The sequence below is a fragment of the Baudoinia panamericana genome, assembly GCF_000338955.1.
Source record: "Baudoinia panamericana UAMH 10762 unplaced genomic scaffold BAUCOscaffold_3, whole genome shotgun sequence".
NCBI lineage: Eukaryota > Fungi > Ascomycota > Dothideomycetes > Mycosphaerellales > Teratosphaeriaceae > Baudoinia > Baudoinia panamericana.
In genome coordinates, this window is record NW_006911259.1 from 1,474,419 (window position 1) to 1,499,850 (window position 25,432).

Below are 25,432 nucleotides of genomic sequence, written 5' to 3' on the forward strand. Positions count from 1 at the left end.
GGGACGGATGAGAGCTGATAGCACCTACATCCACTAGAACATATGTGGAGTTGCGACGTTTAACGGGAACGAACGGAGAAGCAAGGAATGAGATGTGAGGAAGCAAGGCGCCCAATTTCTCTGTCCATCTTACCACGCTGGTCTCTTCGCTCAGCATCTGAAGCTCTTGACTTATTGTAACCGAGTTCCACACCTCGCTACGCTATGCGAACACTAGCGCTCTACGGCACCGCTGTCGCCGTCACCATCGGCGCCGCCCTGCTCCTCACCACGCAAGGCGGCTCACGTTATGCCTCGGAAGCTCTACGGCGACTGCAGCGTCGACCTCACCACAAGCCAGCACAAGCACCATTCGGACCGCCCATCTCCCACAGCCTTGGCCAATCTCCTGGCGATCTTGCGTGGGAGGCTATGCAGGCAACACAATCCCGCAACTACGGGCTCAGCGAGCAGGATTGCCAAGCCTACTTCCCAGACTTGTACAAAGAGATCGACCGCGCGGTCGAGTACCGCAATGCCGTAGGCAAGATCACACTCGATGAGCTTGACGTCTCATGGCGAGCCGACGGCGTACTTCGAGGCATGATCCACGACAACCAACTCTACATCATCGACGCGCACGGGGTATGCGACCACAACCACCGGCCCCGCACGATGGCAACACTACACGCCATCAATCGTGCCGTCACCGCCTCTGTCGAGCCACTCCCGGATATCGAGTTCACCTTTGTTGACCACGATACCGCGCTTCTAGACGACGACGACAATCACACCACGTGGGCCTACTCACGCCTAGCGAACCAAGAGTCCCTCTGGCTCATGCCTGACTTCGGTTTCTGGGCGTGGCCGGAATACGGGATGAGGAGCTACAGCGAACTCCAAGCGAACTTGGACGAGACGGAGGAACATCTCCTCGACAAAGCCCCCCAGATCGTCTGGCGCGGCGGGACGAAGGCCGGTTTCGGCGGCCACGCTCGCGAAGGGCTGCTGAAGCACAGTACCGGCCAGTCCTGGAGCGCGGTCGAGATGATCGATTGGGCGAACAGGACGGATGTCTCGCACAAGCTCATCACGATGGCGGAGCACTGCGGGTATATGTTCGCGGCGCATACGGAGGGGGATACGTATTCGGGTCGACTGAAGTATCTGCTTAATTGTCATAGTGTGCTGCTGAGTCATGAGTTACACTGGATCGAGCATTTCCACCATTTGCTCGATCCCGGACCGGGGCCGGGGCAGAATTATGTTCGGGTTGAGCCGGATTTTGCGGATCTGCCGGAGAAGATGGAGTCGTTGCTCCTGCCTTCTTCGCGGGAGATGATTGAAGCGATTACGGATAATGCGCGGGGGACGTTTCGGAATCGGTATCTCACTCCTGCGGCGGAGGCGTGTTATTGGCGCGCGCTGGCGAGGGGGTGGGCGAGGGTGCAGGGGTTTGAGCCGCAGGTTTGGGAGGATGGGGAGCAAGTGCAGGTTGATTATCGGGGTGGGATGTTGTTCAAGAAGAAGAGGAGGGGGGTGCCCTTTGAGGCTTATGTCATTACGGAGGCGGTGGAGTGGGAGGTGCCCGCTGTAGGGAGGTCGAGTTGTCGGTGAGTGTCGCTGATGGTTGGGTTTGGCTACGTATTCCGAGCATCCGCTTAAGCAGTCGGTACTTGTGGGATGCTCTTCACCCTCAAGTTCGTGAAGTCCTCCGGGCTGAAGACGCTGACTCTAGAGCTTCGGATGTTCTTTTGCGATAGTATCCCTTCGTAAACTGCTGCAAAGTCGCTTGACTTGGAGACGCCGTGCTGTTCGGCGTCCTCATCCACTTCCACGCGAAACGTAAGGTAGCACTCATTGAAGCGGACGTTATTGTCGCGATTGGCGAGGGCGGCACAGTTCGCCATGCTGAACAGGGCACCCTGCGTCATGGCGGGCGGAGGCCGCTGACCCGCGTCGCCTTGGGAGCCGGTGCACATGGTGAAGGTGGTATCGGTGCCTTTTTGGGAGAGTAGGTAGGGTATCGTGGCGCGGTATGCGACTGAATATACCGTCAGGTCGCCGTGCCTTGTACGGTACACTCACCTTGCGAATGACGTACAGAAGTTGGCCTCGAAGCTGAGGCTGAAGTTCAGTCGGAGCTCCTCGTCCGAAATTTCTTGCAGCGGCGTGTCCGAGTAAGGTCCGCCAACTGCGGACGGTATCAGTCATGGCCCTGTAGCGACTTACTTGAACATATGGTCGTACCGCAGGTGTATACATGCTGAAAGGCGGGCAACTCGCCCTTCTGTACCTTGGAAACCACCCTCTGAACACCGTCCGGGGCAGCGACGTCGGCCTCAACCGTCTTGATACCTTCTTTCGAACCGACATGCTTGAAGAGCTTGTCGGCGGAGCTCTGATTGCGGACTATGGCGATGACATGCCGTCCTGAACGCAAGGCACCGATGACGGTGGCCACGCCAATGTTGCCGGTGGCGCCCACGACGAGTACGGTTTCGGTCATTGTGGTGCTAATGTGTGCAGTCGTGGTGCGGATATAACAAGACAGTACACGCGTCTGAAGGTGAGGAAAGTGTATGAAATGGCAGTGGTATGTCTCACGGGGTGGAGGAGTCAAGGTATAAATATGTTGACTTCATGAAACTACGTTACCTTCGAATGGTCCCTGGCATCACTAGCCCGGACAAGTACAGCTCTATGACCGCCGTAGCTTCAATGTTTGTAGCAGTAGAAGCGACATTGGGAACAGAGATCGCTCTACTGTGGAGAGTAGAGGAGGCAAGGCTGCTCCGAGATTATCAAACCTGCGGAGAGACTTGTACCCGAATCCGAACCCCACGGCTCGATCGATGCTACTCCCTCCCGCCTCTGGTCCCTCCACATCCTTCTAACACTTCGATCCAGCCCCGACTGTCACCGATCTTGCTACTTTTCAATGGCTGCTAGTACGTACTCCTCGAAACAATGACCTTCTGAGTCCGACTGAAATCACAACCCGCACATTGCTCCGCCTTTACTGCTGCTGCTGCTGCTGCTGCTGCTGCTGCTGCGATGCGTCGCCATGGGCACGCTGCTATACTTGCCCGGGTGGCTGCGCAGCTGCCCAGAGAATGTATCAGAGAAAGAAGAAGAAGACGACAGCAATGATAAGTCCAGTCTGCCATGCGTGCGTTTAGGAGTAATTGACTGCGCTTGACAGATGAGGGTTAGACGTCTACTGCTACCGCTATGGTACCATCGGCAGACCTTCGATATCTAGCATCCTTCCCGTGGCACACATTCGGCAGACACAACACAAAGCCGTCTCGAGCGTCGATGGGTCAAGATCCGTCACCGGTCTGCTATAGTGACGGCCTGCAACGATGGGTCAAGATCCATCACCTGTCTGCTGTAGTAACGGCCTGCAACGAGCGAGATCTGCTGTGCCGGACACCACTGCACCTGCTATAACGCTCTGTTTGCAGCGCACGCTCTCCAAGGGGGCATGTATTTCCGCTAATCTGCACTACACTCAAGCGCCGACGGCAATGTTTTATTCAGCAGGTTCTCGGTATTACTCAAGTAGCTCCGGCCCCGTTGCTTTGCTGCTGTAGCTTGGTCTTCATCGCATCGTTCGTCGCTCCATCACTCACATTAGCCAGCCAGGTGCAGCGGTTCTTGCCATCAGGAGCTTCTTCAAGCGGCCAAAGAGCCGCACGGCACCAGTAAGCTCGAGCTGTATCATTCACAATTGCTTTAGTGTCGGCTTCAAAAAGCGCTAGCGCAAAAGACAGCGCCTCATTGGGCAGGCCGAGTATGCGTAGTGAACGAATAATCTCGTCTACCCGTCAGCGGAACCTATTCATTGATGGTTCTCGACTCACTCTGCTTATGCGGTTATGGTTGTGATTGTTGCGGCAAAGCCAAGTATACTTAGCCTTGCGGTCAAAGGCTTTCCCTTTGACCACCAACATACCTTCCTCATTGGGCAGGTCCAGCAAGTCGAGCCCGTAAAAACCGCACATACGCCGCAATCCGTCCCGTAGACGTGCTTGGAGTTCAGGGCGGGAATGGAAGGCGTCGTAGTCCGCCTTGGTCAGTGTCTCGGCGCTTGAGCTGAAGGCGGACGATTCGGGGAGAGGAAACAGCCACTGGATGAAATTGTGTACGTATTCGAGCTTCTCGTCGGACCAGCCAACAACTTTGGAAAGTGTGGCCTGGCTAGCAGGAAGCGGTCCTTCTACGGCCGGATCGAAGAAATCGATGATCGTCGACTGGTGGTGAGACTGTTGATTAGTTGCCATGTATTTGCGGCCTGACGCCAGGCCTGGGTGAGACGTCGGCCGATATGTTCTCAAGATCGCAGCCTGCGGGTTGAGTTGGAGAGAATTGATATCCGTGGGGGAGGCGTGCGAAGGAGAATTGCAGTGCAAGCTCTTTGTTCGTAGGAAGAAACACCTGCCTTGTGGCTGTCCCACAAACTTCACGTCAAGCCTTCGGCACGCAAGCTCTGTCCTCTTCAGGGGAAAGTAATTCATTCACGCTCCTCAGCAAAGAGATGCTGTGCGTATTTGAGACGAAGGTAAAATCAAGAAGGACACTGAGGAGTAATACCGCCAGAAAGGCTAAGAGTATACTATTCAGACGAGCGGGGCCTCACGTGACAAGCCTAAGCGCCGGCTTCCTTGTCAGGTTTCGCTTCCTTCCTTCTTTCGATCCAACCCGGAGCGACATCTGTAATTTCTCTCAATATATGCATTGTTTCCGCTCTCGCGGCGGCTACAGAGCCATCTTGAGCAATCCAATGGTGCGATGACGATGGGGCTGGCGCCAACACATCAGCATGTGGCCTCTGAAGGGCCACGAGGTACTTGTAGAACATGAAGCGCCATCTGGGCCTCATTTCGTTCTGCCACCGATTGCGACGCGTCACGATTCTCCTTGTGTTGTTCCATTGTCTCGCCTGAGTACTCTGCGCTTTACTTTCCTCTGTCGATCATTACTCACTTCTCTGCTGCTGGCTTAGCGGTAATGATATCTTGCATTTGATTCGATAGACTTGACTAGTCATTCTATTCCATATTTGGATAATGGTACAGTCTACAGTACTTCTGCAATACCCATGCGGCGACGATTCATTCCCGGCGAGGCCGTGCTATGGACAAGCGAACTCCTTGCGTCGAAAACACCCTCACTTCGGTCGCGCTCACCACTTGAGGCAACGGTGCCGGTTTGCGCGCTGCCATGCCTTACCTACTATCTGCAAAACGATTTCCCGAATTGTGCTCGGGATGATCTTGCTTGCCTCTGCTCACGGTACAGCACAGCGGGCAACACTCTCGGCGAACAAGCTCTCATCTGCGTGGACAAAGAATGCCCGCCGACGCCCAACGCTGTGCAGCAAGACGTCTATTATCTTTGTACGGCTGTATCCACCGCGGTGCCGGTGACGCATACCTTACTTACTATACCGGCAACGGTCTCAACTGCACAATGGACAAGCTCCGCAGCTACACCTTCCGCCACAGCTCTTGCGCAGCAGATAAGCTCCACTTCTCAAGGCAGTTCCCAAACCACGGGAAGCGGGTCATCCAGTCATCTACTGGCTAGTACGCCAACATCTACTGCGGTCTCCACTGTGTCATCTACCCCGGCAGGTATAGCTTCGCCAACGACTGGATCGTCCCCAAACGCTACGAACCTTACCAGCGCACAAGCTGTCGGTGTGAGCGTAGCTTGCTTCGGTGCATTGGCGATTATTGTTGCAATGATCTGGCTCTGTGCCTGTCTGCGTCGACGCAAAGCCATTGCCAAGTCTCCACGATCCAGGCACAGCTCCTACGACTTCATCGACGAAGCGCCTTCACGCTTGGAGCCTTTTTACTTGGGCACTACTGGTTCGAGAGGTCCTTACCCTAACATCACGGACAGGCACATCAGAGTTCCGGAAACGATTCACACGGATACGCAGCAGTACCAGAACCAGATGGGGAAGCAACACTCCAAGCTACGGCTCGATGCACTCGGGCTCAATGCCGTTGGTGGGGCTTCGCCTGACAGTCTTCGCAGCAGCAGCACACGGAGGACTGTGTCTCAATTGCTGCCGGAGAAGCCTGGCTCTACACCACCTCGACCGCCAAGGTCCGCATTTCGACCTCCACCTCAGATGGGTATGTCACCTCAGACAGTGTTCGAGGAGCATATGACTCCCAGAGCGAAAGGCGTACGGCCGACTCTCCAGCCCACTCCGCCTGTGCCGACATACTCCAAGCTGCGAGAGGCACGCCGTAGCCAAGGTCCGGAGTTCGCGGCTCAGTACACTGGTTCTCCAGAGCAGATACCCCAGCCGACACTATCCCTCCAGCCGCCAAAAAGAGCTTCAAGGGCAGCTATTAAGATACCCTCGCCAATCATCATTGCTCCACCGCCGCCGGTGAAGTCAATACGAATGTCCGGCGATCGAACAAGCAGAGGTTCACAGGCCAGGTCAGATGTGTCAAGTGCAGGTGGAGCCAGTCTGCTTGACTACTACTCCAACCTGCCAGCTCTCGAAGTCTCAAGCGATCCACCCGGCACACCATTTACGCCTATATCGCTCGAGCCTCAGCGCCGTATGAAGCCACTGCCTGGGGCGATCGTAGTGACCAGGCCTACCTATCCTCCCAGAGCTGTGAGAAGGCCGTCGTCAGATACGTGTCGGAGCGAGACCAGCTTCGAGAGTACCGATCCAGACGAGCCTACACCGCCCGAAGAGGACAAACAACTCAGCCCAGTGGCAGAAAGTCCGATTGCGACCATCAAATACCCCAAGATTCCTCGGAGCTCTAATCAAAGCGTGCCTCGCAGTCCACCAATGCATCTGCCTAGCCCCAAGTCACCGAGACAGCAGCAGCTGCAAACCGACGATCGAGCCACGTTACCCAGTCACGCTTACCAGACACAGCGCAAGCGAAGGTCACCCAGGACGCCGAAGACGCCAGAGGAGCAAGACACAGGTTCTTTGACACTCTCCGGCTGGACTGCCGTGGAAAGGCAGGGTGGTGATAGCGCCATCAGCGGACTGCAGAAGCGGCTTGTCATTGACACCTCACATTCACGCGCTGGGAGCCGGCCACTGCCACAGGGGCCGAGGAAGAGCCCTGCCAGCGGCTCTGGCAGACAGGAGTCGCCACTGAAAGGGTACGGGCGTGTGGCTACCGCGGCATTGGGCCGCCCAAGCCGTACGACCACTGACAGCGATTTGGCGGAAGAGAAGGCCGGGTTGGGCACTACCCCAGGTCCGCAGATCGCGCGCTATGTTAGAGGAGACGCTGCGTCGGAGCAGGTCATGGTAAGAAGTCCACTCTGGGAGCCGAAGCTGACGCCGACTCGGCGGGGAGAGGACTTAATGCTTGAGGTTGGGGTAGCGAGTCCGGGCATTGTCAGTCCAGGCTTTTATGGTCACCAGACATTGGGGAGACGGTGAGCAGAGATGTGTTACATACTCTACATTACCTTTGTTTCATTCGCTACGTTTCAGCGGGAGTTTCGGGTTAGCGTGGAGTAAGGGAAGTGGGTGCAGTTTGTGCTACATATATGTCAGATTGCAAACGGTGAAGCAGGCTGAATGCGACAAACTTCGCTTACAAACGCTTGCCGGTTTGCCGGAGGGCTTGCATTGGAGTCGGCGACTTGGCTCTTCAAAGTTTGAGCAGACTTCAGTACCATGCACCCCTCCACAAGCACATCTCAATCTCGGCAAATGCAAATGCTGCAGTGACACTGACAATAAGAAGTAAGGGCTGCCACGACAATGAGCTTCGGCACGGCCCCAACCTTCTCTGCTTGCCTTTTACGCCAGGACCAAAGGAAGTATCGCACGTCAATAATGAAGACGTAAGATCGCCTCGAAAGGCGAGAGTAGCCAATCTTTGCTAAGCGTGCTTGCTGCTTTATATAGCCGTTGAGACTGCGCTCTTTTCGTAGCAGGCTGATTTCAACCAGGCGATCCGTGGCGTTAGCTTGTGAAAGTGCTAATTGGGAGACGCAGCCATTAGTTATCAAGCAGCAGTCGTTATCTAACCACGCGCAGACTGGCGCGGGCTCGCACAAGGACAGTGTTAAAGCACGCAACAGGCACACTAACAAGTACGTGCGGCACTGCACGACCAAATGCCGTCGGTTAACCTTATAATGTGGCTGCCTAAGTCACTGTGTCAATGGCAAAGTATGCCACTCTCTCCTCACCTGGGTACAGATCTTCATGCCCAAAGGTGTACTCTCTTTGTTTGATGCTTATCCGTTAGATTCGGGTCCCGTACATTCTCCTTGCTAGGCGATTTGCGTTCATTGGATTTAAAGCCCTGAGAGGCACTTGCGAAATGTTTCTGGATCGATCTGCGGTGTGGCTACTTGCCGCAGCAGTGAGTATTACCACTTCAAGGCATCTCATCTTGGAAGGCCGCATGCCCTTCCCGATGGCATTTCTGTCAAGCCATCTTTCGTCCGTCTTACTGTTCCGGGCACTTCGCGATGGCGTTCCAATCAAGGAGTCTCTAAGCAAACATCCTCGAATCACCATTTTCGGGATGATCCAGATCGTCTCCACAGGCGCGACCATCCTGTTCACCTACCTAGCCATGCGAACCGTCGAGACAACGTTCACACTGTCCGCCATCCTGTCCTTCTTAGGGCTGGTTTGCAACATCGTCAGCAGCTCAGCACAGGCTGATCTCCGGGCCTCCAGACTGTGGACTGCATTGCGCTTAGCGCCGGTCGTCTTTGGCGCCGTAGGAGTTCAACTTTTAGACGACCGTATGGACTTGGTTGGCATAATTCACTTGCTACTCATTTGTCTCTTTGGTGGAGTTGCAAGCCTTTCCTACTATTCGGGGATCAGCTCTGCTCGCGATCCAGCTCAGCACGGAAGATCGGATAGAGCGACGTTAGCTGGTACATTTGCGCTCGCTTCCGCACTGGTGGTATCATTGCCCGCCGCGTTCTTGAAACAGGAAGCGTCTTACCGCCTTCCTGGTATCGGCAGCCTCGCTCTCCTAGTCTTGAATGTCTGCTCGAGCGCGGTGGTGCTTGACTCTATCCCGTGTTATTCTCGCAATTCGGCGGCCTGGTACGTTGGCCGTACTGGTGCTTGCGACACTCCACTGTACCGTTCGAAATGGAGACCGACGCTCCTTTCCGCAACCTTCACGGGAGCAGTCATGGCTGGTTCCGCAATCATCGGACCGTTCTTGCAAATATCAGGGCTCCAGCTATGTGCTTATATGTTCACAATATCATTGCACTTCCTCTTGCAACTCTGCTCAGATCTCCAGACAACCACCTGTGCATCGCACCTTCAGTCGCCTGTTGTAATGCTATTGCTGACCCACCAGGAGCCGATCCCGTACAAGCAACACGGTGCGCCCGCAATGCGAAACAAAGGGACTTCACGAGTCTGCCGAACGGATGTGTTCGCTGCCATTACATACATTGGGACTGCATTAATCACATGGAGCCTGCCGCTGTGTCTCGGGTACATGTATTTTCCGCCATTCAGCACAAGCACGAGTGGAGTTCATCCAGCAGCCACTACAGTGGATGAGTGCTGGGCAGTAGACATCGTCATCAACCGATACAACGAAACAGCACAGAGTGTGGCCCCTTTCCTCAACGCACTGGTCACATCGAACGTCACGGTCTCTATGTGTCCTCGCATATACGTGTACGACAAGAGCGAGAAAAGTATTGGCACTTCAGACTTCGCTGCCGAATTTCGCACGCTCTTGCATCCATCGCTCGAGTACGAGCTGTTCCATCGGACTAACGTAGGCTTTGAGGGTGAGAGCTACCTCCATCACATCACCAGTCGATGGGAGAATCTTGCTCACCACACCCTTTTCACCCAGGCTCATGTGCACGATCAGTGGCAAGCTCTACGCCGTGTTCAGGACTTCCTTGTACCAGACACCGGCTTCCTCTCTCTCGCATACCCTGGTAAGACATGCCCTCGTGGCCGTGACTGCCACGATACCGGTGATTGGGAGGAAAGCGCCGCTGTTCTGGAGCGCGTCGACTCCATGACTAACGCAAGCTCGGTTAGTGAGAACCTCGTCTTGACGTATAGAGGACAATTCATTGTCTCGGCGGCCCGCATCCATGCGAACGATAAGAATATGTACGACAGCCTTCGTCAATGGCTGCTTGCATCAGAGGCAGGGAGGAAAATGGCAATGTCGTCGACCGTAACTTCCGAAAACGGAAGAGAATACCCCCGCAGCACTGCCGGCTTCGGTTACACTCTCGAGCGCATGTGGGGAGCTATCTTCGATTGCTCTGAGTTCAAGGTCGCACTGCACTGTCCCAGTCTCTTGAGTGGCATGCTGGGACGCAGAGTGTCAGTCGACAGTTGTCAGTGCCTGGACCGGACTTAAGCTACCCTTCAAGGATGACACGTAAGGTTGACATGTACGGGGCGTAGCTGAGGCGCGGCTTTGTGCATGTGCACCCCGCCCTTAGGTGAGATACACTTTCTCGACCAAGAGAGCGACCGCAATCTCCTTTTGGTCAGCCTTTGTACTCACACAGGAGCACAACTGGGTCGTCTTAGGCACCGAAGCGAAAGCATTGTTTCACCCTAATCCAATAGCGCCCTGAAAATGACGCCCCAGATTCCAAGGATCTACCGGGTCTTCTTCACCACACTTGATCCATTATTGGCGGCGACTGGAGTGTTGACGGCGCTCTTCTATCCTAGTGCGCTCCTGAAGCCTTACTCGCCAATTGCCGCGCTGCCACCGGCATTAGAGACCTCAAGTTTGCTAATTATGCTAGCTGGCTTCTACGCGGCCACGCTGCTGCTTCAGGTTGTCGTTCTCCGCATGCGGCCGGACGATCTTGGTCTTTGGCGGGTGCTGCAACTTAGCATACTGTTCCAGGATGTCTTCATTCTAGCCGCATTTGCCAGGTCGATGGGCATACAAGGCCGGCTGAGTCCTCTAGCATGGCATGCAGATGAGGCAGGCACGATCGCCACTACTGCTGGTGTCGGTTTCGTCCGGGCCAGATTTCTGCTCGACAGGAAGTGGGACTGCCAAAAAGACGAGATTCTTATTGGGGGCTAGAATCTGCCATGCGATCTTCTGCGCAGTGCACCACCACCAAGTCAATGAAGCCTACTTTTACCCGTACGGACGACTTTCTCACAACCTGCATGCTTTCGTTCGGTCTGCAGCACCGCGACGAGCAAATCACATGCATGAGAGTAAGAAAGGTTCGACTTAGGTGAGTCGAGCATGCAGTGTCCATTCTAGCATGTCTTGGGGAGATTAGCGTATTGATAGATCGTGTCGCCGCATATACCGAGTCGTAAACTGGATTCGTTTCCACCGTATTGTATTAATGACAAAAGTGCATGATTCTGTAGTCACTGTTCGCGCTGGTGTCGCAAACCATTGTCAGCGTTAGTCCCTTACTCCAAAATCAGCATTTGCCCAGCCTATCGTATACCTCTACACATTACGTGGTATAGGGATACAGAGTTCTAGAATTCCGCACAGTCCGCAGCTTGCATCAACCCGCGCCCACAGCTTGGCGGCAAGCAATAAGAGCTTCTTAGGCTGCATCACACGGCTTCAAGGAGCATTTGGTTGGTCCTCACGCTGAAAGGTCGCGGAGATTGATCACGATACACAACCCGTCCATTTCGCAGAAGGGAAGTGATCCCAATCTGCTCCACTGGCGCTGCACAGACTGGTTGTCGTTGCTTCTTCTCCCATACATTCGGAAGTCGGCACGACGGAAGAGGTAAGACGGAAAGAAGGGTCGCTTCGCCATCTCGTTTTCGGTGCGCTTGGATATTTTGGATTTCCTGCATTGCCGCGCCTGGCCAAGACTTCATGGCATGAGTACAAGGTCGGGTCTTACGAACCATCGAGTTCTACCATCCCTCTTCAAAGCGATGTCCGTTTGCATTGACACATTGTTAACCCGAGGGACCTGCGGGCAGCTGTTAATGAAGCATACTCGATTATCCAAAGAGGTTGGCTGTGTGGAGGCGATGACTGATGATAGGCGTTGATTGGGTACGGGAGCGGACCGCTGTCACGTAGTCGAGGACCACCCCACGCCAATTGCGCGGCGACAAGCCGAATGCGCGCCAGCAGAATCCACTGCGAACGATGTCCACCTCCACGTGCGGTAAAGCCTCTCATGTGCATGGTAGGCCAAGGATGCACGACGCACACTGGCCCTGTGGCCTCTATCACTGGGCGGGTTACCTCCCCGCTGACGCTTCTTGCCAAGCCCACAATGCATTGCCTTCTCAACTCCAGATGATAGCAAGTTCTGCGCATCATTGTCGCTTCGCTCCACGACATCAAAGGTCGCGACCTCCAAACGAGCGCCAGCGGGAGTCCCGGTATGGATGCTCGGTAGCACCGACTCCATCCTTCGGGTAGCACAACGTCTCGGCAACCCGCCTGGTCCTCGACCGGTAAGCTGCACTGCCGCCTGTCAACCCGGCCGTACGCTGGCGCTGACGCTGAGATAAGTCCAGGGTTCGCTGGCAGAATTGAGCCGACTGGCACCGCAAATCCACATGAACGATGGCTTCGAGGACCGCTGGTGGAAACGCGGCCTTCCGGAACTTCCATAATGACTATCTGTATATTGCCGACCCAAACGAGCGCCGTCGCCTGGCGCTCAATGAGATTGACCAGGCGCCTTTCGGATGTAGGTCAAACCCTTGAGATGATCCCGTTCGTTTCCTGTGCTTGCACGATCGCTTGCGCACCTACGGCTGTGTCTCGATGAAAAGTCTGTTGTGTTATATACTCTTCGCCCATCTGCACTCTCAAGATAACATCAGAGCACTTTCTAAGTCTTTTTAGGGAGCCACGTCCGGAGTATCGTTGTTACGGGAATGGGCTTCTTCACAGACTGCTACGACATCTTCGCGATTGGCCTCGTAACGAATATGCTCGCGGTTGTATATTTCCGGAAAATGGCAATGCCCGCTGCAGCCGACACTGCTATCAAAGTCGCGACTGGCGCGGGCAATGTCGTTGGCCAAATCACCTTTGGTCTGTTGGCAGATATAATTGGTCGCAAGCGCATGTATGGTATTGAGTTGCTCATCATCATCTGGTCAACACTTGCCAATGCATTATCTTCGCATTCGGAGGGCCTCTCGATTGTCGGCGTCATCATCTTTTGGAGAGTAGCAATGGGAGTAGGTATAGGAGGCGACTACCCCCTATCGGCCGTGATCTGCACAGAGTAGGCATTGCTTCCTGACGGCGACTGCGCATCCGCTGATAGTGAGTGCAGGTTCGCATCCACAAAGTGGCGAGGAGCAATCGTCGGAAGCGTCTTCGCCATGCAAGGTCTGGGCCAATTTGGTGCCGCCATTGTAAGCTTGATCACTGTCTCAGCGTACCGGAAACATCTCTCATCGGCAGCCACTGCGGCGCAATGCGATGTGGGATGCACAATTGCGCTCGACAAGATCTGGCGCATCATTATTGGTTTCGCTGCAATACCGGGTTGCTTGGCACTTTACTACCGCTTGACCATCCCAGAAACGCCGCGTTATACGTTTGACATCAAGCAGGACATTGTTCAAGCCGGCTCCGATATTCGCGCCTTCTTGACCGGGTTCCCGAGAGGTCTGCCAGACGGTATTGAGCGGGCGAAGGGTATGCGCGATAGCATGCGAGGCCTGGTCGCGCCAAAAGGGTCTTGGCGAGACTTTTGGCGCTACAACTTGCAATGGAAGCATGGGAAGGTGCTTCTGGGCACGGCTGGCTCGTGGTTCTTCCTGGGTAAGCATGGCTCTAAGCTCCCACAAGGGTTTTCTTCACATCAGTCTGACACTGCGTAGACGTCGCCTTCTACGGCGTTACCCTGAACAATGCAACATTCTTGTCCGAGATCGGCTATGCCCATGGTAAGAATCTATATCAAGTTTTCAGCAGGGCAGCCGTCGGGAGCCTGATCATCGTTTGCGCTGGTGCCATTCCCGGGTACTGGGTCACGGTTGCCACAGTCGATACGATCGGGCGGAAACCAATTCAGCTGATGGGCTTCGTGATGGTGTTCGCAATGCTGTGCGTGATGGGATTCGGCTATCATGCGATCGGGAACGACGGCCTACTTGCGTGCTACATTATCGCACAGTTCTTCTTCAACTTTGGTACCACCGTTTCGTCCCTTCTTGGCAACCTTGGCTAACCCGTACGGTACAGGACCAAACGCAACGACGTTCATTGTACCTGGCGAATGCTTTCCCACGCGCTATCGCAGTACCTCGCATGGTATATCAGCAGCTGCTGGCAAAGTCGGCTCGATAGTGGCACAATGCGTGATTGGGCCTCTCCGCACCCGTGGAGCGACAAGGATGAACCCATCGCCGTGGCTGAACCACGTAATCCAGATCTTCGCGCTTCCAATGCTACTCGGCATCTTCACTACCTTGTTAATACCCGAAACGAAACGAAGAACGCTTGAAGACCTTGCAAACGAGCGGCCAATTTGGCCTGATCATGAAGGTAGCAGAGGCGGCTATTACGATGCCTCCGCATCATCTCCCACCGACTCAAGAAGAAGTACCAGTAAGAAGCAAGAACGGGATGCGAATCACCAAGGTGGCATCATCTCCAAGCACCTATGGGTCAAGGGACGCAAGAGCGCCGGAAGCGACATAGGCTTGGTTGATGTGGCGAAGAGGGAAGGCGTGAGCGTACACAATAATCCTCCGATGTCCGCGAACGCCGTCCTGGAAGATGAGTGGAGGCCTCCGCGACCTCCGCCGGCATTTGCGACGAGTAACAAGAGTTGGTTCGACGACTGATACGACTTTAATGCGCATATTGTAAAACTATTGTGAGCGAAAGATACCCGGACAGCGTGTAAAGAGCAAGAGCGGCGTATGAAATGACACGTCAAAGCGGTACGGTAGCGGTCGCAGAGAGAATGCTGCTGCCCACCCAGCAAGACTGTGAGTCCAGGAGACGTCCGTGCTCCCACTTGCAGTGAGTACAGCTTGTCCCACGCTCTGCAAGGCATCCCGTCGGCATATGCTGACTAATGTGCAGCATCTTACGGCAGCCCGGCCCTAAGTGGGTGACCGCTTCCTGGGCAACCCTAGTTCACGAGGGAAGCTCCTTTCACATACTCCTACTTCATAAGCCTGCGTATTTTCCTTGATGCTCACGCATGTCAATCCACCGAAGACTTCGACACCTGAAGCTCGCCACTTCACCACCGCTACGTCCGTACCATAACTCCACGGCAATGACTTCGCTGTACGATCAGAGTGTGGTTCCAAGCGTCAAATACCTCAAAAACCTCTCCGCAATACTGGAAAAGGGCAGAGCCTTTGCGGATGGGAAGGGCAAAGCTCATGATGAAATTCTCAATTTCCGCCTCATTGAAGACATGAGAGGCGTATGATATTACTTCGGTCATTCATTATATTCAGTGGCACTGACAAGCTAGATCAGTTGACATACCAAGTCCAAGCAGCTTGCAACACAGTGGAATTTCTCCTCCCTCGTCTTGCAGGTATCGAGAAGACACATTTTCCGGATGACGAGAAGACTTTCGCGGAGCTACAAGATCGCATCGGGAAAACGATAGAGATTGTCCAGGATCCGAAGGTCAGGCCCGCCATGGAGGGTAAGGAGAAGCAACCGATCCTTATGCCTACCAAGTCAATGGGGACGTACCGTTTTGAAACAGGCGAGAAGTACGTGGTGGGATACGCAATGGCCAACTTTCACTTCCACTACTCCACGGCGTACTGCATCCTTCGCCACTTGGGCGTGCCCATTTCGGCTTTCGACTATCTGGGTAAAGATACGTTTGTAAAGGTGGATGATGCATCGAAGTAGGCCCAGGGCCGATGGATCGCAACCAAAGCTTGCTGTATATTTAGCCATCAAGGCTATCGCTAGTCTATCTTGGACGAGTCTAGGCTGTGCATGAGTTACGCGCATTGCTGAAGCGCACTCACCACAATTATTTTACTTCAGGTGAGTCAGGCTTTCTATTCGGAAGAGTTTTGCTCTACCAAGCTCAAGCTACCAATATGCGATATGTCTTCCACTAAGTACTAGCGCACCTATTATCGCCGAGCAGGGGTGAAGTACCGCTAGAGCAGGCTTAACACATAAGACGTCTTACATGACTTCCACAGTTCTTGCAGGTTTGCTTGGTCCTTCTGACCATGCCAGTTATGCCGGAGTTCGTGAAAATTGGCTGGACCGTAGCCCTGTGAGATGGTAAGGAGGATGCGCGACAGCATATTACGGTGTCTGGGCAACGTACACAACGGCACTGTTTCGGGGCAGTTGCCGGTCACTTTTATGTTCTTTCCGACCAGCGCCACGAGAGATGTGCTCGGTGAAGCTGCTGCGACATATGAAGCCGTCCACATGATGCGGTCGAGATCAGACATTGCTTCCATAGTGACGAAACACCAGGACGGGTGCGTTCATACATTGCACTCCTTAGACCTGCTCTACTCTCGCAGCAATGTTCTTCTCATACTTCTCCGTACCGTCCATGTCCATCCCTTCGTTCACAGCCTTTGCCATGTAATCGGTGCCTGGCCTGACGAAACCAAACAGCTCGTCCATCTGATCCATGCGAAGACCCTTCGTCTCGTGAATGAAGAACCATGCGTAGATACTGGCGCACACGAGCATGGAAGCGAAGAAGATATACACACCGTATCCTGCGAAGCACCATCGTCAGCGATAATCCAGGCATGTCTCTGAAAGCAACTTACCCATGCTTGTATACATTGATGGCAATGCCTTAGTGACGACGTAGGTCCACAACCACACAGACATAGCCGCCCACGGGCCTGAGATGCTGCGAAGCGAAGACGGGAATATTTCGGCGGAGATGATCCACGGCAAACCGTTCGCACCGAAAGACCACGTGGCGCCGAAGATCATGATCGCTGCTGTCGCCGCCTTGCCGCCGGCGATCGTGGAAGGCCCGTGCTGTACGGTCGTAGTTGGGTGAGCCACGGCAATGTATCCGGCGAGGTAGTACTGGCATACGGCGCACGCAAGCGACGAGACAATCCATGGAATCTTTCGGCCGAAGCTATCAACGAAGAAGGTGAAGAAGATGACAGAGCCGGCGGCCTTGATAAGACCGTAGACACCGGTCCAGAGAGTAGTGTCGGTTAGGCCGATGCTGGTAAAGATGGTTGGCGAGTCTGCAAAGCTTGTTAGCACGAAATCGTCTTGACAGAGGAACGGATGCTTTCCCTACAGTAATTGATGGCGGCAGCGCCAGACCAGGCTTGCCACATGAACATAAGAAATACCGAAGCGAACCTATTGCGCATACCCTTCATGATCGCCTCCTTGCCGGCACCCCTCAGGAAAGCAGCGAATGTAGGCCTGTCGCCCGTTGTTACTGCCCTTTCGTGTGCGATCTGTCCTTTGACGAACATGACATCTTCCGCGATGTAGTGGTGATCGGCGGGCAGATTACGGTAATAGCTATAGACGCTGATCGCCTCCGTATCGCGGCCCTGCTTGAGCAGCCAAAGCGGCGACTCGCGAAGAAAAGGAATACCGATGGCGAGTAGGCCGGCCGGTATGAGCTGGACAGCCATCGGGATCCGCCACGCAACAGACTTCGTGCCTGCGACGTTGTGGACGATGCCATACTGATCATCTCGCGTTCAGTGAGACTGCACGACCGGTTCGGGGGCATATGTTGGGACTTACGTTGATCCAGAATCCTATGACAGCACCGATCTGATAAGAGGACTCGAAGAAACCAGTCAACCGACCTCGAATGGCCGGTGGGGAAATCTCTGCGACGTATATTGGGCACACAGCAGCAATACCACCAACTCCGAGACCAGTCAGAAGGCGGCCCGCATAGATGAGTCCAAGCTGGTGAGTCGGTACGGTGCATAGGACGCCGCCGATGAGGAAGACAATGTCCGAAATGATGACTGTGGCTCGTCGGCCCAGAAGCTCGAGGGAGAAGAACATGAAGAAGGCGCCGAAAAACCCACCCGCGGAGTAGATACTGGTCAAGTTGCTGCTAACCGCGTTCTGCTCCGCTTTGGTCATAGTTGCGAGCCCGAAGTCGCGCTTGAACGACTTCTGGGTGATAGTCGTTCCAATGAAGGCAGAGTCGTAACCGTAGGCCATGACGCCGAGCGAGATAATGAGGGCTGAGACATAGACGCGCCAATTGTACACCTCAGGAGGTGTTGGGCGGTCCTCTTTTGCCCTTGCGAAACCTGTCATTGTGGATGAGATTCGGGGCAGTAAGAAAGCTGAAGGAGAAGAAAGACGTAGTAGGACAACAGGATATGCTGAGCATGCCAAGCTAATATAAACAAGTCGTGCCTGGTCGGGTCCGATACCTACATACTGGTCCGGATCTCCAGGCTCGTGTCGAGCAGAGTGTGGGGATGTCACGAGGTGGTAAGGATATAGAGCTGGAGTAGCGGGCAGCCGCGGAGACGGAAAGCGGGGCGCCAATGAAAAGACACAACTTGCCAGTACACGAGTCGCATCTCGTCGAAGCGAGTTCTGCCGACCGCCACATGGTGGTTCCGCTTCGGTAGAGTCGGGACGCGGTCGAAGTCATTCACTTAACCCAGGCAAATCCGATGCAATAGGACGTGCCAAGGCCGCGTCTCAATCCGCATTTGGTCTTGCCGAGCGGCTTCTGGCTTCAGCCGACGAAAATTTAGCGTTGCCGACGAGAACATCGCTCTGCCGACGATGTTTTTCGCCGACGCGAGGTCGACCATCGCGAGTCGCATACAATACCGTAGACAGTGGCCTGGCACCAGTCGCGTGTTGGTCGCTCATGCAGCAAGCTCGGCGTGTGGAGCAACCCGCCGGAGACCGTAAAGTAGGAAGTTGAGCGGTAAGTTGTACACTCTTTGTTTGCTCCATCTTCCTTTTGCACTTTCTTCCCGTCCTTATAGCGCAGTCGGCTCGTTCAGTATGCCTTCTAACGAAAACGGTGTCGGCGTTGCTCACGCTTCCCCAGCATCAGCACGACCATATCCTCCAGGCATCCACGTCCCGTGTCTCACCTTCTTCGACTCCACGGTCCGCCAAGAGATCGATTGGACCACGCAAAGCGCGCACATTGCCTTCCTCGTCCGTTCCGGCATCCACGGCATCGTCCTTGCAGGCACAAACGGCGAGGCGATCGCTCTCACCAGGCAAGAAAAGGCCGAGCTCGTTCGGCTGACACGGAAGATTGCGCGGGAGGAGGGCCGGCCTGAACTGCCCATTACCCTTGGCACTAGCGGGACATCAACGCGCGATGTAATCCATGATTGCCATGTCGCAAAGGAGGCAGGCGCTGACTTTGCGCTCGTCCTTGTGCCGAGCTTCTTTCACTTCGCGATGACCAAAGATGCGATCTGCGAATGCTTCGAAGAGGTTGCAGACGTCAGTCCTATTCCAATGATCTTGTACAATTTTCCAAACGTTGCGGCAGGGCTGAATCTGGACTCGACGATGCTGGATCGGTTGGCGAAGCATCCGAACATCGTTGCGGTGAAGGTAAAATGAATTGAAAGACGCAAAACGCAATTGCTGTTCGCTGCTAACAGCCAAGCTGTAGCTCACCTGCGGCGGTATTGCGAAGATCACCCGCCTGACCGCATCCTACCCCCAGACACAGTTCTCCGCTCTTGCCGGTCAGTCTGACTGGCTCATACCCGCAATGTCGGTTGGAAGCACGGGCTGCATTACAGGGGTTGGCAACCTATACCCCAAGTGCTGCATCGCCGTCTATGATCTGTACAACGTCGGCAATATCGAAGAAGCACAGAAGCTTCAATATCAGCTTGCGGTACCAGAGCTAGGCTTCGGTGACGGTGGCATCAACGGCACGAAATGGGTCGTGAGCGAACTTCTGGGATACCCTGCGGAGGCACGCCACTGTCGGAGACCGTACCCCAAGTTCAATGACCCAGCGAAGCAGCGGTGGATACTTGATCAGGTCTCGGTTCTGGAGGCTGAAGAGATCAGACTAAAGAAGATAGGCAAGCAGTAATAATACTCTTGCACGGCGAATGGCTTTCACACGACTGCAAATGACATGTTGAAGAGATCCATGGAGGTTTGGCGAACATCAGCGCGCTGTTTGTTAGCGTCCTGACGCCGGTGGACTTCTTCAAGGACATCGGCAATGGGCTTGGCATTTGTGGCACTGCCGTGCATGTCGCGGATTGTTTGGATCATCCACTTACGGTCTTCAAGACCATCTTCTTCACAACATGCCATAAGTAGAGGCCAGATCATGTTCGTTGGCATGGGCTCATGTTCTGTCTCGAAGAATCTTGCAATCCGTTTGATCGCAGTCCTTGCATCTAGCACGTCGGTATTCGCCGGTAGGTGCTTATACGCTACGCGGTGAAGATGGATGTAGCCAGCAGAATAGTTCGCCCAATAGGTACGATAGCTCTTCGTAATGGCGTTCGCGATGTCTGGTGCAAGATAGCGGCCAGTGAGTGAGCCGGCAACAGCATGGTCCATCAATGCAGGGCGCTCTGTTTCCAGGATGTGCAAATCGTGGTTGATCATAGCAGCAGACGCCATAACCTCTGTCTCGTCTGTCACAGTCCCGCGAGAGCGGTGCCAAGGGTCAAGCCTGGTTACACGTGCCATGATGCTTTGAACGCGCTGGTAGAAGGCTAAGCCTGGTGAGTATAGCACGTCGAAGAGTACAATTTCAATAGCGTGCTCAGCATCGGCCGGGCCGCTACTTCCATCAACGGGCACAGATGAACGAAGATGCTCTTCTTGTGGAGTGTCATCAGTCTCGTCAAGGAACGCGCCGTCTCCACCTGCGGAAGACGCACGACCGTCGACCAAGCGCAGCCATGCCACCAACCGTCTCTCGATGGCCGAAAGATGCTTCTTCCGGTGGCTGCGTATTAAGCTGACAGCATCTCGAAGGATCTGTTGTGCACCGCCGAGACGCTTTGCTAACAGATCGGAGTAGGCTAGAAAGAACGCAGCAGTAAGTGCAAACTGCAGGCCTGCTGTCACATCCACATCACCCCTCTGTACTCTGGTAACATGGTCAGACAGCTGCTTCGCAGCCTTGTCATACAACGCTTGGTGGTTTGGGCGCAGTCCTTCACTCTCGCCCAGTTCTATTGCGGAGAATGTCATCATTGCATACCGAACCATAGGCGATGACGCTGCAAGGGAGGCAAGCAGCATTTTCGTGGTTGTCCAACGTGGCCCGACTTCAATAGACGTCAGGATAGGGGGGACGCTGGAGGCTAAGAAGTGCTCCACAAGCGCGTGTCCGCCAGCACCGGTTGACGATGCAGGCGACGTTTCAAGAGCGAGGCTCGAGCCCATCTGAGTACCAAGTGTCTCGACACCTGTCGTGCTCATATTCGGTGCCGGTGCATTGCCACTTAGCGTGGTGACTCCGTTAACTGTAAAGCCAGGATCGCTCGAGAACCAGTCAAAAGCTCCTGGATCAAGCGTGGATGCATCATGCCAGATACTGCTGTTGAAGTCGAAGCTCTCCAGGATGCCGCTGTCCAAGTCAGTCGGCGCTGGGTTCTGGCTGATGCCGCGATCTATCGCCACTACCTCCGCCGCAGTGCCAGAAGGTCGGCTGGCGAGACTCGGATGCACACTCGCTGAAGGCGTGCGCCACTCGCATTGAAGCTTGAGGCGACTACAGTGCGTACACTGCGGATGTAGCTCATCGCAGCGTACCTTCCTCCTCAAGCATGTTACGCATCCCGCCTTGGAGCGTGCTGGCCGCCGCGGAGAGGGCGATACCGCAGCTGGCGCCGTTGGCATAGACATCTCCCCGTCCCTCACTGCACGCAAGTAGCGACATTGTTGGTCAATCGAGCAAGTCGTGGATGAATAGAGTTGAAATGGAAGTTGAGTTGCATCCACGAGATATACGTGTTCGAAAGCGGCTAGCGGCCTCGGCAGAGCTTAGCGGGAATATCCGGTGTAAACAAATGGAAAGCCCACATAGAACAGTGTACAAGTCGTTCTTCAGCCCGATGCAACATCATTACTACGCGACGACGGCCATTGCGACGCGACAAAACGATCACTGCGTTCGGGAAAGTCGTGTAATGATACCCAAGCGCTTGCGCGGCAAACCTTGATCTCTTCCCCTGCGCGTGTCCTTCGCGCTTTCCGACTCGGGTAGCTCCACACCAGCACCCAGCGATGTCAATGGTACTCACGCGCTCACCTCTGGAACCGATCGGGATGAATGGGGCGGGCATGCAAAAGCGCAGAAGTGCGCGATTGTCACATGACGGCGCGGAAGACAACGAACCACCTGCCAAGAAGTCGAAGGCCAACGGCGCGCAGACGACAACGACGGTGAGCACCAAAGATCAGGATGGCGACGCGAACGCGTTGTCGAAACGACGGTCGCGGAAGGCGTATGATGAGAAGGTTGATGGCTTCGCGTTCAGTAAGGGTGGGCGGAAGGGCAAGGAAGGGAAGCAGCCGGCTGTGCGCAACTCGGCGGATGAACAGACTATGCCTGCTGCACTTCCGCCGTCAGGTGAGACTGCGGTGAATCCTCCTGCGCCTGTAGCAGCGCCTTTGCCTCCACGAACCGAGGATTCAGCACCAAAAGCTCCGCCCCGGAAAACGCGCCGTAGACTGCCAACAACACCGGACCGTGAGCCCGTCCGTCGAAGCAAGCGTATCTCCACCGACGGCAATCCATCCCTCGAAGCACAAGCTTCGCCATTCAGACCGTCTCACGCCAAATCGCATGCGAAACGTGACCGCTCGCCCAGTCCGGACAAAGCTCGTCCCGTAACGGTCGAAAGAAAGCGAAAGCGCGTCGCGAATGGCGCCGAAGAGGAGGAGAAGATCATGCGAATTGCTTTGCCCTTTGCCGATACGCCAGTGATTCGGCGTAATCGAGAAATGCGGAAAAGTAGCGCGGATGGTCTAGGTGGGACCAGGCGGAGTAGCTCAGGTATGAGGGGCAGGAGGGCGAGTAGTCTGATCGAAGAGGGCAAGGGCAATGGTATGTACGATGCTTTTGGTTGTGGTAGAGGGTCTGCAAGAGCTTCCACGGTTTGCGCCTGTGCTGACTGTTCTGGATACAGCCTTGCCTCACGCTGAGGTGCCGACCGCGGAGTTCTACAAGCATATCTCCGCCGACCTTACCGAACCGCGACGAATGCGGTGTCTGCTGAGCTGGTGCGGACAGCGGGCTCTACCAGATAAGCCTGAAGCACCAAAGAACGCGAGCGCGGCGTCAAGCTTGGAATTCCAAGCGCTGCAAGCAGGTACGCACCTCTTTCCGACGGAAATGTTATGAAACATTGTGCTGATCCAGTGATAGCTCTGGTAGTACAAGCAGAGCTCGCGCAAGACCTCATCACTAAAGGCACGCTAAGTGACTGGTTCTCCCGCGATGACGAAGTTGTGCCAGCAATACCGCTGCGCAAGAAAGCCAATCCCAGGAACCTTGCAAATGCGGCGAAGGTCCAGGAGTTAGAAGGAGAGCTTGAGAGGTATTGATCACTCCAAATCTCAGGTTGGGTCTTTGCTGATTGCATGATTTTCCGGCAGACTAAAACAAGATCGAGCGGACTGGGAGGCTCTAGTCCAGTCCGCCGTACCACCATCACCTCCCATAGATGGTGGAGCAGAAGACGAACAACCACTCTCGCCGCTCCACCCAGAGTTACTCGACAGTCCACAACGAGCCATCCTAGAAGAACTCCAGGCCCCATCTTCGCGCCATCAAGCACCAGTCGAGCCGGCAGCGATTAAAGACCGACTGCAGCACATTTCCGCCAATCTGGAGTTCACGGTCGATCAATTCGCCCATGGCGTCCACGCTTTGTCCGTCGCGCGAGAGACGGCGGACAGGCTGTCCGAGAGGACTCTGGCGGATACAGCTGACGTGCTGGAGCACCAGGAGAAAGCACGGGGCAATGGTGTGGATGCCATGGACGCGTTGCGAGCCCTTGGAAGGGTGTTGAACGGGAGTGGGAGGAGGAAGTGAGATTGCTTGATTCTGGCTTGCATGATTGTAAACTTACGACGACCCTAACTGTTCCATCCCGCCGCACATTGTCAGAGAGCTTCGTTCAGCGACTTAGGTCGGTCTCATGTACCGTGCCTGTGTTTTGGCAGTCGGACACAGCAGCCCTGCATCGTAGCTTTGGTCTTTCGGTCTTTGCTGGTATAAAGCATGCGAAGGGCTTGCAATGTCCAAGGCGGTCTTCTCCAGCACAAGCTGCGCATCGCAAATGTGAAAGCTAATGTGGAGCTTGACCATTGTTTCGGACTGAGTAGGTCGCATATATGTCTGTATATTGTTCACTGTGGCTTGAGTAAGGCTAGCGATGGTGACTAAGAATATGGCTCCATACATTGCAACCTGATATAATCATGATACGAATGGCGACCGATGAAGTGCTGTCAGGCACGTTACAGCGCACTGGTGTAACGATCTAAGCAACATGGACTCACCGGTTCTGGCTCTATTGGTACGCCGGATGGTTGCAACTCTAGCTTCGAAGGATCGGTGCTGCCACGGAAGGCTGTTATGCAGCGGGCCGAAACCGGGGCCGAAACATAGCTCTCGACTTGTTAAACCTCACATACGCTCTGATGCGTTCGTATACACCATTACGAAGTGTCAAGTGCAGTGAGGTCTCTGTTCAAGACTCACTTCTTCGCGACGTCGTCTTCGCGGTAACTCTATCCAACTGCCAGTAAGTAAGCATGCCGTCTCTGTACAATGTTCAGGATACCGGAACACTGCTACGCAGTGTCAACCGAAAACCATCTCATAAGCTCAAGGAGGTGGCGGAAGGAGATACTCGCGGACGATCTAATGGCTCCTCGCCGGGTAGGATTTACGGCCGAGACGGGCTGCAAGTGCTTGCATCAGCACTTCAGGCCACCCATTCAGTATGCCGGTGACTAAGAACATCATTTAGTTGCATCGTAAAATGATCTTGAGCGTCCCGCCGCTCACTCGTCAAGGATGGCTTTGTGCAGAGGAGCAAGTAATCGGCACGCGTCGTCAGCATGACATTTTGAAGATATAAAGTCCATGATGTTCCTCGGTTGGTATACGCTGCATCTTGAGTTAAGGCACAAGAACGGTCATGGCTGCCAACGGTGAGACCACCAGTGCTGAGATGTATGACGGACCGTTAATGGCTCCGCCGACGCTGTTCGCACAGTTCGAAGATTGAATGAGAACCAGTCCAGATGGGGCAGCCGTGATCGTCATGTGGCAAGCATCAGATCACCTATTTCAATTGGTGCCTACGGTACTCAGTCATGATCGCCAAGGATTGAACTGGGCGTTCAAGGCACTACATCAAGCAGCGCTACGTGTGACGAGAGGACTGATGGCAAAGGGCCTACCAAGCGGAGCGACCGTTATGACCTTCATGCCGAACCGAATCGAGTACTTCCGTTTCGCGACTGACTCTGGTCGC

General features: G+C 54.6%; 12 protein-coding genes across 12 annotated transcripts; 8 read left to right on the forward strand and 4 right to left on the reverse strand.

Moving 5' to 3' along the window:
* Positions 1-411: 411 nt before the first annotated feature.
* On the forward strand, positions 412-1,596 carry BAUCODRAFT_65196 (uncharacterized protein; the record flags this gene model as incomplete). Its single annotated transcript, XM_007675547.1, has 1 exon — positions 412-1,596. One exon carries the CDS (start codon positions 412-414, stop codon positions 1,594-1,596), a length of 1,185 nt encoding a protein of 394 aa, XP_007673737.1.
* A 44-nt stretch (positions 1,597-1,640) lies between these two features.
* On the reverse strand, positions 1,641-2,488 carry BAUCODRAFT_64800 (uncharacterized protein; the record flags this gene model as incomplete). The annotated part of the gene is made up of 3 exons (XM_007675527.1): positions 1,641-2,023; positions 2,084-2,173; positions 2,230-2,488. The coding sequence occupies 3 exons, from the start codon at positions 2,486-2,488 to the stop codon at positions 1,641-1,643; spliced, it is 732 nt and encodes a 243-aa protein (XP_007673717.1).
* Positions 2,489-3,248: 760 nt separating this feature from the next.
* On the reverse strand, positions 3,249-4,268 carry BAUCODRAFT_573567 (uncharacterized protein; the record flags this gene model as incomplete). Its single annotated transcript, XM_007676009.1, has 2 exons — positions 3,249-3,761; positions 3,849-4,268. The coding sequence occupies 2 exons, from the start codon at positions 4,266-4,268 to the stop codon at positions 3,543-3,545; spliced, it is 639 nt and encodes a 212-aa protein (XP_007674199.1). The 3' UTR covers positions 3,249-3,542.
* Positions 4,269-4,977: 709 nt separating this feature from the next.
* On the forward strand, positions 4,978-7,877 carry BAUCODRAFT_396868 (uncharacterized protein). The gene has a single exon (XM_007676010.1). The coding sequence runs from the start codon at positions 5,087-5,089 to the stop codon at positions 7,427-7,429; it is 2,343 nt and encodes a 780-aa protein (XP_007674200.1). The 5' UTR covers positions 4,978-5,086; the 3' UTR covers positions 7,430-7,877.
* Positions 7,878-9,644: 1,767 nt separating this feature from the next.
* Positions 9,645-10,373, forward strand: BAUCODRAFT_66010 (uncharacterized protein; the record flags this gene model as incomplete). The annotated part of the gene is made up of 1 exon (XM_007675594.1): positions 9,645-10,373. The coding sequence occupies one exon, from the start codon at positions 9,645-9,647 to the stop codon at positions 10,371-10,373; it is 729 nt and encodes a 242-aa protein (XP_007673784.1).
* A 225-nt stretch (positions 10,374-10,598) lies between these two features.
* BAUCODRAFT_146232 (uncharacterized protein) lies at positions 10,599-11,063 on the forward strand (the record flags this gene model as incomplete). Its single annotated transcript, XM_007676011.1, has 1 exon — positions 10,599-11,063. The coding sequence occupies one exon, from the start codon at positions 10,599-10,601 to the stop codon at positions 11,061-11,063; it is 465 nt and encodes a 154-aa protein (XP_007674201.1).
* Positions 11,064-12,451: 1,388 nt separating this feature from the next.
* On the forward strand, positions 12,452-14,925 carry BAUCODRAFT_396872 (uncharacterized protein). Its single transcript, XM_007676012.1, has 5 exons — positions 12,452-12,672; positions 12,831-13,218; positions 13,270-13,763; positions 13,823-14,134; positions 14,187-14,925. The coding sequence occupies exons 1-5, from the start codon at positions 12,546-12,548 to the stop codon at positions 14,789-14,791; spliced, it is 1,926 nt and encodes a 641-aa protein (XP_007674202.1). The 5' UTR covers positions 12,452-12,545; the 3' UTR covers positions 14,792-14,925.
* A 26-nt stretch (positions 14,926-14,951) lies between these two features.
* Positions 14,952-16,027, forward strand: BAUCODRAFT_396915 (uncharacterized protein). The gene is made up of 3 exons (XM_007676013.1): positions 14,952-14,972; positions 15,036-15,387; positions 15,444-16,027. The coding sequence occupies exons 2-3, from the start codon at positions 15,157-15,159 to the stop codon at positions 15,831-15,833; spliced, it is 621 nt and encodes a 206-aa protein (XP_007674203.1). The 5' UTR covers positions 14,952-14,972; positions 15,036-15,156; the 3' UTR covers positions 15,834-16,027.
* A 115-nt stretch (positions 16,028-16,142) lies between these two features.
* BAUCODRAFT_396879 (uncharacterized protein) lies at positions 16,143-18,425 on the reverse strand. The gene is made up of 4 exons (XM_007676014.1): positions 17,694-18,425; positions 17,230-17,632; positions 16,733-17,173; positions 16,143-16,678 (listed from the first exon to the last, which is right to left on the reverse strand). Exons 1-4 carry the CDS (start codon positions 18,225-18,227, stop codon positions 16,452-16,454), a joined length of 1,605 nt encoding a protein of 534 aa, XP_007674204.1. The 5' UTR covers positions 18,228-18,425; the 3' UTR covers positions 16,143-16,451.
* A 513-nt stretch (positions 18,426-18,938) lies between these two features.
* On the forward strand, positions 18,939-20,017 carry BAUCODRAFT_573577 (uncharacterized protein; the record flags this gene model as incomplete). Its single annotated transcript, XM_007676015.1, has 3 exons — positions 18,939-18,957; positions 18,985-19,508; positions 19,570-20,017. The coding sequence occupies 3 exons, from the start codon at positions 18,939-18,941 to the stop codon at positions 20,002-20,004; spliced, it is 978 nt and encodes a 325-aa protein (XP_007674205.1). The 3' UTR covers positions 20,005-20,017.
* Positions 20,018-20,030: 13 nt separating this feature from the next.
* On the reverse strand, positions 20,031-21,323 carry BAUCODRAFT_65816 (uncharacterized protein; the record flags this gene model as incomplete). Its single annotated transcript, XM_007675578.1, has 1 exon — positions 20,031-21,323. One exon carries the CDS (start codon positions 21,321-21,323, stop codon positions 20,031-20,033), a length of 1,293 nt encoding a protein of 430 aa, XP_007673768.1.
* Positions 21,324-21,989: 666 nt separating this feature from the next.
* Positions 21,990-24,301, forward strand: BAUCODRAFT_137475 (uncharacterized protein). The gene is made up of 4 exons (XM_007676016.1): positions 21,990-22,989; positions 23,072-23,254; positions 23,311-23,482; positions 23,541-24,301. The coding sequence occupies exons 1-4, from the start codon at positions 22,167-22,169 to the stop codon at positions 23,977-23,979; spliced, it is 1,617 nt and encodes a 538-aa protein (XP_007674206.1). The 5' UTR covers positions 21,990-22,166; the 3' UTR covers positions 23,980-24,301.
* The last annotated feature ends 1,131 nt before the right edge of the window (positions 24,302-25,432 follow it).

Excerpts from the sequence above, each read along its gene's own strand:
- BAUCODRAFT_396868 (XM_007676010.1), top strand. The coding sequence starts at position 5,087 with ATGCGGCGACGATTCATTCCCGGCGAGGCCGTGCTATGGACAAGCGAA.
- BAUCODRAFT_396872 (XM_007676012.1), top strand. The coding sequence starts at position 12,546 with ATGGCTTCGAGGACCGCTGGTGGAAACGCGGCCTTCCGGAACTTCCAT. Across the intron at positions 13,219-13,269 it reads TCGGCCGTGATCTGCACAGA|GTTCGCATCCACAAAGTGGC; the intron begins GTAGGCATTGCT and ends TAGTGAGTGCAG. Across the intron at positions 14,135-14,186 it reads ACAGTTCTTCTTCAACTTTG|GACCAAACGCAACGACGTTC; the intron begins GTACCACCGTTT and ends CGTACGGTACAG.
- BAUCODRAFT_396915 (XM_007676013.1), top strand. The coding sequence starts at position 15,157 with ATGTCAATCCACCGAAGACTTCGACACCTGAAGCTCGCCACTTCACCA. Across the intron at positions 15,388-15,443 it reads TCATTGAAGACATGAGAGGC|TTGACATACCAAGTCCAAGC; the intron begins GTATGATATTAC and ends AAGCTAGATCAG.
- BAUCODRAFT_396879 (XM_007676014.1), bottom strand. The coding sequence starts at position 18,227 with ATGACAGGTTTCGCAAGGGCAAAAGAGGACCGCCCAACACCTCCTGAG. Across the intron at positions 17,174-17,229 it reads CGCTGCCGCCATCAATTACT|ACTCGCCAACCATCTTTACC; the intron begins GTAGGGAAAGCA and ends CAAGCTTTGCAG. Across the intron at positions 16,679-16,732 it reads ATCAATGTATACAAGCATGG|GATACGGTGTGTATATCTTC; the intron begins GTAAGTTGCTTT and ends GGTGCTTCGCAG.
- BAUCODRAFT_137475 (XM_007676016.1), top strand. The coding sequence starts at position 22,167 with ATGTCAATGGTACTCACGCGCTCACCTCTGGAACCGATCGGGATGAAT. Across the intron at positions 23,255-23,310 it reads ATTCCAAGCGCTGCAAGCAG|CTCTGGTAGTACAAGCAGAG; the intron begins GTACGCACCTCT and ends ATCCAGTGATAG. Across the intron at positions 23,483-23,540 it reads TTAGAAGGAGAGCTTGAGAG|ACTAAAACAAGATCGAGCGG; the intron begins GTATTGATCACT and ends ATTTTCCGGCAG.